This window comes from Podarcis gaigeae, assembly GCF_964106915.1.
Source record: "Podarcis gaigeae genome assembly, chromosome: 16".
Taxonomy (NCBI): domain Eukaryota; kingdom Metazoa; phylum Chordata; class Lepidosauria; order Squamata; family Lacertidae; genus Podarcis; species Podarcis gaigeae.
In genome coordinates, this window is record NC_139693.1 from 21289889 (window position 1) to 21304472 (window position 14584).

Here is a 14584-nt window from a genome sequence, read left to right on the forward strand (position 1 = left end):
CCCCCCCGCAGTGCAGTGTATCCGGGAGAGACTTAATTTCACGTTGCACTATGGAGAGGGAGTCCTGTCTGTGTGTGCATTTGTTGTATATGAGATAAAACCCCACCAAACAGCATGGTTTTTTTCCAGGTCTTGCAGGCCTTTTATGTTGTTTTTTTCAGCTAGTGCTGAACTCACCAGTATGGTGCATGCTCTAGTTATTTCCCTCTTGGACTACTGCAATACTCTGTACGTGGGGCTACCTTTGAAGGTGACTTGGAAACTACAAGTAATCCAGAATGCAGCAGCTAGACTGGTGACTGGGAGAGGCCACCAAGACCATGTAATACCAGTCCTGAAAGACCTACATTGGCTCCCAGGACATTGTGAGCACAATTCAAAGTGTTGGTGCTGACCTTTAAAGCCCTAAATGGCCTCGGCCCAGTATAGCTGAAGGAGCATCCCCACCCCCATTGTTCAGCCTGGACACTGAGGTCCAGCTCCGAGGGCCTCCTGGCGGTTCCCTCCCTTCGAGAAGTGAGGTTACAGGGAACCAGGCAGAGGGCCTTCTCAGTAGTGGCACCCTCCATGTGGAATGTCCTCCCATCCGATGTCAAGGAAATAAACAACCAACTGGCTTTTAAAAGACATCTGAAGGCAGCCCTGTTTAGGGAAGTTTTTAATGTTTAATGCTGTATTGTTTTTTTAACATTCGTTTGGGAGCCACCCAGAGTAGCTGGGGAAACCCAGTCAGATGGGTGGGGTATAAATTTTATTATCATCATCATCATCATTATTATTATTACTCCACATATTTTTACACAAACTTGAAAGCTGCAAGCCCAGTAAGCTTTTTGTGTTTGGGGGCAGTTGAGGTTCCGGCAGCCGCCACCATCCATATCAGGAGTTCCCAAGAGCCGAAACTTTTCAGTGGATTCTCCTATTTGATGGACGTGTGGAGTTGGGCATCTTTTGCCAGCTGGCTTTGGTATCTATGCTGCTGCTTCAGCCCAGGGTGGTGATCTTGGTCTGGAGCAAAGCTGTACACCCTTGCACCTCGAGGAAACTTAGCAGTGCCAACATTGACAAAAACTCCTGTTACAGTGGTGCCCCGCAAGACGAAAAACCCGCTAGACGAAAGGGTTTTCCGTTTTTCGATGCGCTTCGCAAGATGAATTTCCCTATGGGCTTGCTTCGCAAGACGAAAACGACTTGCGAGTCTTGCGGTTTTTTTTGTCCCCCCCCTTTTTTCTAAGCTGCTAAGACGCTAATAGCCTTTTAGCCGCTAAGCCTTTAATAGCCGCTAATAGCACTAAACCGCTAATCCGCTAATAGGGTTGCTTCGCAAGACGACAAAACCGCTAGACGAAGAGACTCGCGGAACGGATTATTTTCGTCTTGCGAGGCACCACTGTAGTTGGGGAGGAGGCAGATCCTGGGGGTGATGGAGGGATGAGCTCACCCCTGTCTCTTTTGATCCATCAGGTCAGCTGCGGTCTCGGCCCGGAAGAAGCAAACCAGCAAGAAGCAAAAGAGCTCCAAGATTTTAGTGCGTAATATCCCCTTCCAGGCAACCGTGAAAGAAATCAGAGAGCTTTTCAGGTAAGGAGGTATTTCTTGTAGCCACATTCCATGTCCCGTGTCTTAGAAGTGCAAGAGTAGGGATTTGTTGATTCTGTTCATGTTCAAGTCACCTAGCCCAGAGCGGGGCAAGTGCAGGTGTTGCTTAGGGATCAATTACTGCGGCATGATCCTCACATAGTGTGCTCTGATTGGCTGTGTAGTTCTGAGGGAGTTTTGTCTTTATACATTTCATTGAATGTATTCCTGCTATGAACAAGGCCTGGAGTATTTCCCCCTCAAGTTATATGCTGTTCTTGTTCAGTTGGCTCAGTACAGTGCTATCACGATCGTCTTTCCTTTCTCCGGACTCCTGCCTGTGTTATTTCACTGGCTTTTGCAGCTCCCTGGACTAGCAAAGGGCACAAGCTGTGGCTTTCGTTAGCCAAGTTGAACTGGCTGAAAACAAAGAGGGGTTGCCTTTAACAGGGTGTTGAGGTGGGTGTGATCTACCACTGCCTGTTATGGAATTGTATACTCTCGTTCAGGGTTCCTACCTGCCACGATCTCTTCAATGATACGCCGTTCCACCTCTGCACCCTCTGGTTTTCTGTCTCTCCCTTACAACAGTCTGGAAGAGACCCCATTGTTGGGTTGGAAAATAGAGACCCCCCCCTCTCCCTTCCACCCATCAGATGTCCTTGGGTGCTGCTGCCGATCAGTGTCAACAATATTGAGAGAGATTGACCCATTGGCCTAATTTGGGGCATCTTCCTCCCCTCAATTGTGCCCTTCTGGAACTGAGCAGGAAGGAGGATGGAGCCAAAGCTAGCATTAGCTAGCTCTGCCATCTGCCATTGCTTCTGGGTCCACCTCCCTGCCTCCTGCCCCACCAGTCCCTGTGCGCAGCAGCTGCCGCAGGTTGTGATTCCTGCATTGCAAGGGGGGTTTGACTGGATGACCTTTGGAGGGCCCCTCCCTGCTCTTAACAAGCCTGACCCCTTACCTGGCCAATCCCCTGGCAATGCCTCCCCAGGCAGGATTGGGCGAATGGCTGGGGTAGGCGGAGACCTCCAGGTATCCAGCCTGGGGAGGATGAAGCCAGCCCAAACTACCAGGTGCCACACTGGGATCTGGAGGGGGGGCACGCATGACCGCACAAAAGGTGCCCCCCATTTGATGTGGGGAGCGGTCATTGCGTGGACAGGCGGAGTCCCCCCAACCCCAGGCGACCCCCGAGCAGAATAATGGCTCAAGACAACATGCTATGGGATTAAAATTGCCCACAACTTTATTAAGTTTCAGGTGTAGTTTATCCTTCCCAGTTCCCCGCCCAGGGATCTGGGAGACTTCAGGGTTATCCAGAATGCGTGGGGATTGGGCTGGCTCTGGAGAAACGTGTGTTCAAGCAGAGAGCCCGCCCCCCGTTTTGCTGCCGTTGCGGGGGGAGAGCAATGACAACCTCTCGGCGTATGGCCAATGCCTCCCCCCAAGACCCCTTCAACGGGGAACCCTGGTATCACCGCGGTTCTATGCTTTTTACACCCCTGTGAATAAAAGGGTTGTGTGGGTACCAACTGCTCTTCCTTTGCCGGACCGCCAGGGGGCACTCTTAGCCTTTGCTGGAGAGGAGAGCTCAAGCTTTCCCTGGAAGGCTCTTTGCTAGGCAATGATAGCGGCCGGTGGAGGTTAAAGGCTCTGGTCAGGTGGAGGTGGGAGAAACCAAGGTTCTTGTGTGTGTGGAAGCCGGCGTCTGTTGCCTTAACCTGCATCCTTAGAAATGGTTGTTGGCCTGGGCCAGGGATGCTCCCCCCTGCATTGATGATGGGAATGGCTGGAGAGACGTTTCCTCTCCTCTGTGGGCACTTGCTATTTTTCCCCTTCTGTTTGAGCTGGAGGAAGGGCTCATTTCCCCACCAGGATTTGCAAGCTTACAAATTAGCTGGGGGTGGCTGCGAGATGGCAGAGGGAGAGGGAGCACAAAGCACACATAGGATTTTGCTTCCCAGCTCGGAGCAAAAAGGGTGCCCCTCGCCTTTGTACCTTTCTCAGAAGCCACAAGCCTGGCTCAGAGCATCTTGGTGGACCCAAAAAACGCATGTGTCGTTTTCTCACCCTCCAGAGCGTTTTTAATTTATTTATTTTTTAGTTTTTGGTTGTTGTTCCTGTGCTGACAGTGTGTAAAGGCTGAAGACTTAGAATTTACCCAGTGGTTTGGTTTTGGTTTTGATTTTGTTCGGGGACCTTCTGAGTACATGCCAGAATACAAAGACCAGCGCCCTTCGCCCCCTGCCTGTGAAACCCAGGAAAATTCAGGACTGGTGTCAAATCTATCTTTCGCTCTTGTATTTCCTAGCGGGTGACTATTTCTCTGTCTCTTTTGCAATGACTGCTGCATTTTGAACTAAGTGAGGGCCGAAGGACTGGTGATGGCTGCTTTTGCCCTTTGATTACTCTGCCTGCTCTGAAAAACAGGGGAGAAGGCTCCCAGGCGCAATGAGCCGAGAGGGGCATCGGTGGAGTCCTTCCCTTTTGCATGACAGTGGCATATACCCATCCCTTTTTTCACCTTGCATATCTGCTTGTGGACAGGAGTTAGCAGTAGTCTTGCAGTGTGTGTGTGTGTGTGTGTGTAGAAACATTGGGATTGGGAAACGAGGGGTTAAAGAGAGCTTGGCCAATGTCCCGTTTTAGAAGAACCGGGGGTAGGAACTGCTTCCTTGCTTGCTCCCTTGGCTAACCACCCATTAGTCTGACTAGGTTCCCACGTGCACAAAAAAGGCTTCTCTGAGCATGTGCAGAGTGCCTTTCCCTCCTCCATTGAGTAAGGGACAGTCAAAGGCAAGAGAGCAAAGTTGGCAGGAGTAGAAGCTTCATTCAGTCCCCATCTTACATTTAGAACTGTGGAACTCAGCACGATTCTAGTGCAGGTATAGCATGGAGAGAAATGAATGAGGTAGGAAAATGTAGTGCTTGGGATCAGAGGTTATTTTAGGAGCCAGGGAGGAAAGACACTAGGTAGGGGGAGTGGGTCATAGTTCAGTGTCAGAGCACTTTCTCTGCACGTAGACCCCAGTTGAGTTCTTGGCATCTTCAGGGGGAAAGGATCAGGTACCAGGTGACAGGAAAAGACCCTTCTCTGGCTGAAACTCTGGAGAGCCACTGCCAGTCAGAATTATCAATGCCCAGCTTGATTGACAAGTGCTTTGACCTGGTTTAAAGAACAAAGGAGGGTCTCCAGGTGCTTTAAATGGTTTATTATGAGTCCAAAGCATTTTTACGTGGGGTGGGTGGTGGGTAGAGGGAAATCATTTATCAGCATACAAACAACATAAAGGGAGGGGAAAGATAATTGGTTCGAAATACGATACAGCAAAACTTGTAAAATTCAGAGCGTTGAAGGAGGGAGGTGCAAGAATGGTGTTCTTTCTCGCTTCATCTTTCAGCTCTATGTGCTTTTCAAGGCTCAGGTTAACTCTTCCGGGTGAGGCTCTTACTCAGATACCTACAAAAGTGAATTTCGTGGGCATTTTCTCTCTCTTTTCTGTCTCAAGGGGTAGGGTCCGTGTGTGTGTGTGTGTGTGTGTACAGGAGCAGGCGAGAGAAATTACCAGAGTGGGTGGCACCCCCATGGTAAAGGTAAAGGTAAAGGTACCCCTGCCCGTACGGGCCAGTCTTGACAGACTCTGGGGTTGTGCGCCCATCTCACTTAAGAGGCCAGGGGCCAGCGCTGTCCGGAGACACTTCCGGATCACGTGGCCAGCGTGACATCGCTGCTCTAGCGAGCCAGAGCCGCACACGGAAACGCCGTTTACCTTCCCGCTGGTAAGCGGTCCCTATTTATCTACTTGCACCCGGAGGTGCTTTCGAACTGCTAGGTTGGCAGGCGTTGGGACCGAGCAACGGGAGCGCACCCCGCTGCAGGGATTCGAACCGCCGACCTTTCGATCGGCAAGTCCTAGGCGCTGAGGCTTTAGCCCACAGCGCCACCTGCGTCCCCCACCCCATGGTACGACCTCAAAAATCCAGCTATGCCCATTGACCTAAAATGCGGATGACTGCTAGAGCAAGGGCTCTAAATAGATGGAGCTGTATGTGATTCTCAGGGACCCTCCTGCATGCCACACCCTCCCCCCTTGAAACATTGAGCTTGAGCCTCCCCCCTTCGTGCATTGAGCTTGTAAGTCTGCAGGACAATGCTACCCATGTTCAGCCGAATGTGCTTGGAAATCGCCCCTTTGATCGGGAACCTGAAAACTTGGGAGAGGATGAAACCTTGGAGCACCACTTTCCATCAGTGTTGACACTGCTAACTTAGATGGATCAATGGTCTGGCTTGATATAAGGCAACTTCCTATAATCTCATGTGATTTTATGGTGAGAACATGTGCAAATTTTGTATGGGACTTAGCCACAGTGACCCCGGGAATCTCACTCCCATTTTCCTGGGTTTCTGTTGGTATGGGGTGGGGGGGTGTTGGAACCAGGTTTTCTTTTGCTTGTGCGTGGCTCCAGGTAATATCAACTGGTAATTTATTCTGCTTTTATTTGCTTATTTGGAGTTTTAAGGATTTGCGAAATTTCTGACTCTTGTGAAAACCTCTGCCTTTTATTGTTATTAAGCTCTGCGCATGCAGTCTGTGATTGCTGGCTTTCATGCTGCATTTTGATTCTATGGTCTATGTCTTTTGTTACCTAATTGTGTTCTTAACTTCTGCTGAAGTACACCCAGAGATCTTTTGTCATTGGACAGCATCTAAGTATCTTAAACAAATAATTGCTCAGCTGTGTTTGGCGGTTTAGGTAGCTGTAGCTTAGACCAATACCATTTTGCTTAAAACATCAAAATGTTTATTGTTATTTATTTATTAAAATGCTTGAAGATCGCTGTTCATCAGAAAAGATATCAAAGCGATTACGAAAACCATGTAAACATTTAAAATCGGATATCGAGTAACTGTTACGTGCAGATGTTTTCTGAATTGCCCGTGCATATAAGCTTGGCGATAGAAAAGCTTTCAGCAGGAGTTTAAAGACTAAAGCAGAAACTCTGTTGGCAGATTATTCCACAGGACTGCCAATAATTTAGTGGTCAAGTTTACATGTAAGGGTTAAGCCGATCCCTAAGGTGCCCTGGACCTAAGTTATTCAGGCTTTGTAGTGGCACAAGACCTCAAATATATTGGCAATGGGGTCAGCTATGTGCCCCATCAGCTGTCTGGCCACCATGTTCTGCATCAGCTGGAGCTTCCAAACCAGGCCCAAGGGCAGCCCATTGCAGTAGCAGACCCTTCAAGTGTCCCTATTGTCCAGTAAGATGTGGGGGATATAAATAGTAAAATCATCATTATGTAATGGGACGTCCCTATTTTCATCGGAGGAATGTTGGAGGGTATGCAGTAGTCCAGCCTCAAGGTTATGTTGACATCTGCAGGTCTGGAAGTTGGTGTGCTGGACTGGCCATGTTAGTGGACTGGATGAGAGCCATTAAAGTGAAGCTCAATCCAGATAAGGCTGAGGCACTGTTAGTGGGCAGTTCACTTCATCAGGTGTCTGAGACATAACATAGCCTGCTCATAATAATAATATTAATAATTTTATTATTCGTATCCTGACCATCTGATTGGGTTGCCACTCTGGGTGGCTTCCAACGTATATAAAAACATAATACAGTGGTACCTCGGGTTAAGTACTTAATTTGTTCCAGAGGTCCGTTCTTCACCTGAAACTGTTCTTAACCTGAAGCACCACTTTAGCTAATGGGGCCTCTTGCTGCCGCTGCGCTGCCGGAGCACAATTTCTGTTCTCATCCTGAAGCAAAGTTCTTAACCTGAAGCACTATTTCTGGGTTAACGGAGTCTGTAATCTGAAGCGTATGCAACCTGAATCGTATGTAACCTGAGGTACCACTGTAAAACTTTAAACATTAAAAACTTCCCGATACAGGGCTGCCTTCAGTTGTCCTCTAAAGCTTGTATAGTTACGTATCGCCGTGACATCTGATGGATGGATGTTCCACAGGGCGGGTGCCACTACCGAGAAGGCCCTCACTGCCTGGTTCCCTGTAACCTCACTTCTTGCAGTGAGGGAACCGCTAGAAGACCCTCGGAGCTGGATCTCAGTGTCTGGGCTGCTCTTAATGCGGTTGCACACCCTCTGAAGGAGCGGGTCCATAACTTGGAGCTATTGCTGGATCCATCTCTGTCGCTTGAGGCTCAGGTGGCCTCTGTGGCCTAGCTGCACCCCTTTCTGGACAGGGATAGCGATAGCCTAACCTCTGGCTTAGTTTGCCGCAATGTGAGATATGTGGAACTTTCTCTGAAGACAGTTTGGAAACGTCAGCTGGTGCAGAATTCAGCAGCTAGGCTGCTGACAGGGGCAAGGCAGTTTGAGCATATAACGCCAACCTGGTCTGACTGCATTGGCTGCCAGCTAGTTTTTTCCCCTTCTCTTTTTTGTTCCATGCACAGAGGAGCCCAGACCCACAGATAACAGCCTCGCTCCAGAGAACAAGGAGTCTTGCTGTCAGTTGTTTGTGCCGGGCAGCTCCTTCACTCTGGGCTTTAGAGCAAAGATATATATTCCAGAAGAGCATCTAAACAAAACTCAGCAGTGGCTTCGTTTCCCTCCTGCAAAACACACGCACACTGAAATGAACACTTCTCAGAAGTAGTTTTTCTCCTCCTGCGGTGACTGCAATCGAAATGGCAGTGGGCAAAGGATTTTTCTAGCTGGCAGCAGAATTGAAAACTCTCCCTGGTAGTTTTAGGTGCAAATGCAGGTAGACGGTGGCTGAGTTCTTAAAATGCCTAATATATATTTGTGGGGGGGGTGTGTGTGTGTGTCTTCAGCCAAGCTCTGAGACAGCTGGCACCAGCTGGTCCCATTCTGGCACAGACAGACCAAAGTCGAAAGAATCAGAGGCAGGTGATGTTGTCAAAGGTAGGCTGGCAATCAGGTTCCCAATCTGCAAGGGAAGGCGAAGGACGGGCGGTCGAAGAAAGTAAGAAGAGGATTCTGGATTAGGCCAGTGGGCCCATGTAGACCCACACCCTGTTCTCACAGTGGCCAACCATGGGGAAACCTGCAAGCAGGACCTGACACAAGAGCCCTCTCCCCTCCTGCAGTTTCCAGCAACCGTTTTTCAGGTGCATCACTGCTTTCGATCACGGAGGCAGAGCACAGCCATCATGGCCACTGATACCCCTCTCCTCTATGAATTTGTCCAATCCTCTTTTAAAGCCATCTAAGTTGGCGGCCGTCGCTGCCTCCTGCAGAAGCGAGTTCCATAGTTTAACTAAGAGCTGCATGAAAAAGTCCCTTTTTTTTAAATCCTCCCTGAATCTTCTGCTTTCCATGGAGCTCCAGGCATCTCCTAGGTTAGGGATAGGAACAACTCCCATCTAGGGAGCTGCTGCCAGTCAGAATAATAATAATAATAATAATAATAATAATAATAATAATAATAATAATAATAATTTATTTTTTAAACCCCACCCATCTGGCTGGGTTTCCCCAGCCAATCTGGGTGGCTCCCAACTGAATGTTAAAAACACAATACATCATTAAACATTAAAAACTTCTCTAAACAGGGCTGCCTTCAGATGTCTTTTAAAAGTAAGATAGTTGCTTATTTCCTTGACATCTGATGGGAGGGCGTTCCACAGGGAAGGCGCCACTACCGAGAAGGCCCTCTGCCTGGTTCCCTGTAACCTCGCTTCTTGCAGGGAGGGAACCACCAGGAGGCCCTCGGAGCTGAACCTCAGTGTCTGGGCAGAACGATGGGGGTTGAGACGCTCCTTCAGGTATACAGGACCGAGGCCATTTAGGGCCTTAAAAGTCAGCACCAACACTTTGAATTGTGCTCGGAAACGTACTGGGAGCCAATGTAGGTCTTTCAGGACCGGTGTAATATGGTCTCGGCGGCCACTCCCAGTCACCGGTCTGGAGAGCATCGCACAAATCCGCAGAGGACATTACTGATCTTCATTGGATGTCTAGGAGTTCCAGTGTCATGAGAAAAGGAGAATAACTTTGTCCACTTTCTCTCCGCACTGCACAATTTTATCAACTTCTGTCACGTTGCCTCTTGGCCCTCCTTTTCTCTAAACTAAAAACACTGCAACATCGTTCATTTGCTCATCATTTTTTCTCTGTGGAAGATGGTGCTGGTTGTTCCATGGGCAGTGGGCAGGTGAGAAGGCAGTGGAGATAACAGAAGGAAGAGAGGGTAGGTTCACTCAGAAGGAGAAGAGACCCACAGGTAGAGAGCATCTTTCCCAGTGGTCCCCATTCTCGCACCCAACTCCCAACAACTACCTGGGACCCTCGCCGGTGCTCCCCACAAATTGCCCAAACTGGGCGGTGTTCATGCCGTGGCCCTGCTAGAGAGCTGCAGCGGTGCAAGGGTTAAAAGAGGCGAACGGAGGAAACAAGGTATTTCAGACTCTCATTATTCACTGCCAGCTTCCCCCAAAATGGTATTAATTTCGTGCTGTCACGCAGGACTGCATCGTGTCTGTTCCAGTGGAGCCTAGCAGGGGCTGGGTGGGGAAGGTGCACACGGCCTCCCTGCCAAATGGATGCTTTTTTCTTTATTTCTTTTTTTCTTTCTTGAAGGAGCAGCTTTGGCTGTTTTTTAAAAAAAGGGGGGTTATTTATTTATTTTGCTTCTTCCCCATCCTGAGTACCTTTAACCTGGGAAGCTGGTGGGATTGGGTGCCTTGTGTTGTGCTTCTCCCTTCAAATTTCCCCCCACCCCCTCTTAGCTACACAACTGGTTACTCCAAAATTTCATGGCAGGTTGCAGGAAGGCATATCCTCTTGAGAAATTAGGTGCTGTTGTATTTTACAGTGGTACCTCGGGTTACATACGCTTCAGGTTACAGACTCCGCTAACCCAGAAATAGTGCTTCAGGTTAAGAACTTTCCTTCAGGATGAGAACAGAAATCGTGCTCCGGTGGCATGGCAGCAGCAGGAAGCCCCATTAGCTAAAGTGGGGCTTCAAGTTAAGAACAGTTTCAGGTTAAGAACAGACCTCTGGAACAAATTAAGTACTTAACCAGAGGTACCACTGTATTTGCATATAACCTCCTACACCAAGGTAACACCCAGCTCCATATATTTATCTGAGAGGAGTGAGGAACCCTGTGGGACAGGCCCAAGTGCTGTGGGCCCCCTGTTTTTCAAAAGCCAAGCCATGGACCCCCTACTTTTCAAAATTTTGATATCTCTGTGGTAGTTTTTGTTACGTTACGTGAATGGTGCCACAGACCCCTTGTGGTTTGTGGACCAGCACTTGGGAACCAATGCTGTCGGAGACTATAACACCTGCCCTCATAAGCTGCTATGTATGGTCTTTATACCCCTTAAAAACTCCCCTCTTTGTAGCCTGCAATTTTACCTGTGGTTCCCTGAGGACTAGAACCATGCCTACATGGCTGTACGGAGAATGAGTAGTCAGCATGCTGCTCTCTGGCTGTGGGACTGCAACTCTCATCACCCTTGACTCTTGGCCATGCTGGCTCAGGCGTATGGGAACTTGAAGCTGCTATTGTATTGGCCAGCCCTGGTGTAGAGAAAGACCAGTCCGATTTTCCTACCTCTTCTGCATACATTTATTCATGTTCTTATCTCTAAGCATTTACAGTACTGGGTTGTCCTATGTTTTGGCTACAGATAGGAGATAAAATCTTCTTTCCTTTATGTAAACAAAAACTTCCTGTATGAATAAAACAAGCATATTAAGGAGAAGAAAACAAGCATATCAAGGAGAAGATTAAATCTTTTTCCTTATCTGTGTTTGTATTTTATATATGCTAGCTGACAGTACTTCCTGGCATTGCTTAGGATTTCTTAGAAACCAAAAAACACTGAGATTTATACATGGATAATTATTTAATAGGGCTGGGCGATATATCTTCCAAAACTGTTTTGAAGTTCCTATCTTGATATCTGTTTCATATTTTTTGACATGGCAATATATTGTGAATCATGATGTGTCGTCCAAAACCGGTTTCAAGTCCATATCATGATATTGGTTTCATAATGTTTGACCTGGCAGTATATTGTGAATCATGATGTGTGCATGCTATGCAAAAATCACAATGGGGGAGAAACCGCGAAGCTAGACAATGCCTCTACATAGCTCCATCCTTATTTCAGACATTGTGATCTATTGGTATGTCATGATGTTTAGCTGATGATATATTGCGATATTGAAAACCAGATATCGCCCAGCCCTACTTCTTAATGCCCGGGGGATGATGACACCTATTTTCATTCTAAGGCTGTTGGGTATGGCATACAATCCTGCCAAATTTTCTTAAAAGCATTGGAGTTTTGAAAGGTTCGGATCTGCCATCTTGCTTCAAAATGGCATCCAATTTGTAGCCGAACATAGAGGGTAACCTGCTCCTCAGTCTCAGGAACCATCACGCCAAATTTTGTTACGATACCATTATGAGTTGTCTGAATGCATAGGAATTAGATGGACAGACAAAGAAAGTTCTGCGTAGTTGAACTATGGAACTCACTTCCACAAGAGGTAGTGATGACAGCCAAGACAAACCTAGACAGCATCTTAAAAAGCAGAGACATCACCTTGCTGACAAAGGTCCATATAGTTAAAGCTATGGTTTTCCCAGTAGTGATGTATGGAAGTGAGAGCTGGACCATAAAGAAGGCTAATCGCCGAAGTATTGATGCTTTTGAATTATGGTGCTGGAGGAGACTCTTGAGAGTCCCATGGACTGCAAGAAGATCAAACCTATCCATTCTTAAAGAAATCAGCCCTGAGTGCTCACTGGAAGGACAGATCCTGAAGCTGAGGCTCCAATACTTTGGCCACCTCATGAGAAGAGAAGACTCCCTGGAAAAGACCCTGATATTGAGAAATATTGAGGGCACAAGGAGAAGGGGACGACAGAGGATGAGATGGTTGGACAGTGTTCTTGAAGCTACTAACATGAGTTTGACCAAACTGTGGGAGGCAGTGGAAGACAGAAGTGCCTGGCGTGCTCTGGTCCATGGGGTTATGAAGAGTCGCACAGGACTAAAAGACTAATCAAAAACAGCCACAATGGCTGCGTTCTACCTTCCCTGACCAAGCCAGTATGCTTCTGAAGACCAGCTGCTGGTCTTCAGCAGTGAGAGAGAACTTTTGCCCCCACCCTCACCACCTGCTTGTGGGCTTCCCATTGGGGCACCTGGTTGGCCACTGTGAGAGACCAAGATGCTGGACTAAATAGTTCTTTGGTCTGCTCTGGGCTTCTTATGGGCTGGGTTTGTCCACAACAAATCTCAGAATCCAGCCTCATTTGGTAAGTCATGACCTCTCAAAGCTTCGATTCCCTCACCTGCATAATGGAAACAAGAGTTGATCTCTTCTGCAGGGATGTTTGGAGCACCGATGCAATGTCTTCAACTATCTGCCTGTGGCAGCCACCACTCTTCCTCCACCTGGTACCCCTTTGTGTTTGTATGTGTCCACCTCCACCGACGATTAAGTGTTTATACCGCATCTTTAACATTTGCTTGGATATTTCCTTTTTATCCCTAAGTTACTCAAATTGGGGGGGGGGGTGAGCAGCTATACCCCCACACCTTTCCCCATGCCCCCTTGTTTTGTATCTCATTTTCGCACTATCATCGAGCTCTCCCCCCTCCTTCTCCAGCTCCTGTTTGCAAGGCTGTTTTGACAGCTTCTGTCAGTAAAGTGCAGCTGGCTGCCATCACCTCTTATTGGCTGCAGACACCTCTGGCATCATGCTGAATATGATTAAAGTCTGATTAATGGCGGAGGGGAGGAGGCAAAGTAGATGCTCCCCACCCCAAACAAGCACCTCGCAACACCACCATCTTAAACTGTTTCAAAGGCCGCTAGGGCTGTTTGTATTTCTCCAAGCGCTGGGGCCCACAGAAGAAATAAACAATAGGATGTGTGCTAATGGCCCCTGGATAGTCTTTTCACATCACTGCTTTTGGGGTGGTGGAGTTGAGACTCTGATAGGTATAGCCAACATGGCGGAATACAAGTCCCAGTGTTCCTAGCCAGCATGGACAGTGAAGCTAAGAAGAGATTTGTTGCTGGATCAGGCTGATGGCCCACCTTGCCAGGCATCCTGTTCTCACAGTGACCAAAAAGTGGGAAGGCCTCAAAGCAGGAGGTGAACATAGCTGTCATGATGATGATGATGATGATTTGTATCCCACACACCTGACTGGGTTGCACCAGCCGCTGTGGGAGGCTTCCAACATATATAAAAACACCATAAAACAGTAAACATTCAAAAGCTTCCCTATATAGGACTACCTTCAGATGTCTTCTAAAAGTTATATAGTTACCCATCTCCTTGACACCTGACATTCTAACAGGGCGGGCGCCACTACTGAGAAGGTCCTCTGCCTGGTTCCCTGTAGCTTCACTTCTTGCAATGAGGGAACTACCAGAAGGCCCTCAGTGCTGGACCTCAGGGTCCGGGCTGAATGATGGGGGTGGAGATGCTCCTTCAGGTATCCAGGGCCGAGGCTGTTTAGGGCTTTAAAGGTCAGCACCAACATTTTGAATTGTGCTCGGAAACATATTGGGAGCCAATGTAGGTCTTTCAGGATCAGTGTTATATAGTCCTGGTGGCCGCTCCCAGTCTAGCTGCCGCATCTTGGATTAGTTGTAGTTTCCGAGTCACCTTCAAAGGTAGCCCCACGTAGAGCGCATGGATTTGTCTAATCCTCCTGGATCAGTCCAAAGGCCCATCTACCCCAGCTCCCTTATCTCATAGTGGCCAAGCAGTTACCTATTCCTTAAAGAAATCAGGGTGGTTTGCAACAGCCATGCATAAAGCCATACAAATTTTAAGATCAGAAATCAGCTGTTATGGAAAGAAGTATTCTTAGTTGCCTGCATAAATAAGCCTGACACCATAGCAAAGTTTTCAGCTGGCTTTTGAAAGTTGAAACAGAAGGCGCCTGCTGAATCTATTGACATAGAGTATTCCACAGGATTGGGCCAATGGCAATAAAGGCTCGGTTTCTTGTTGCTATCAA

At 48.0% G+C, this 14584-nt stretch overlaps 1 protein-coding gene across 1 annotated transcript in view; it reads left to right on the forward strand.

Moving 5' to 3' along the window:
- Positions 1-14584, forward strand: part of RBM19 (RNA binding motif protein 19) — a 101769-nt gene that overhangs the window by 26194 nt on the left and 60991 nt on the right. Inside the window, exon 21 of the mRNA XM_083717081.1 lies at positions 1465-1581. Coding sequence (XP_083573207.1) covers positions 1465-1581 — 117 coding nt within the window. The remainder of the gene's footprint in view (positions 1-1464; positions 1582-14584) is intronic.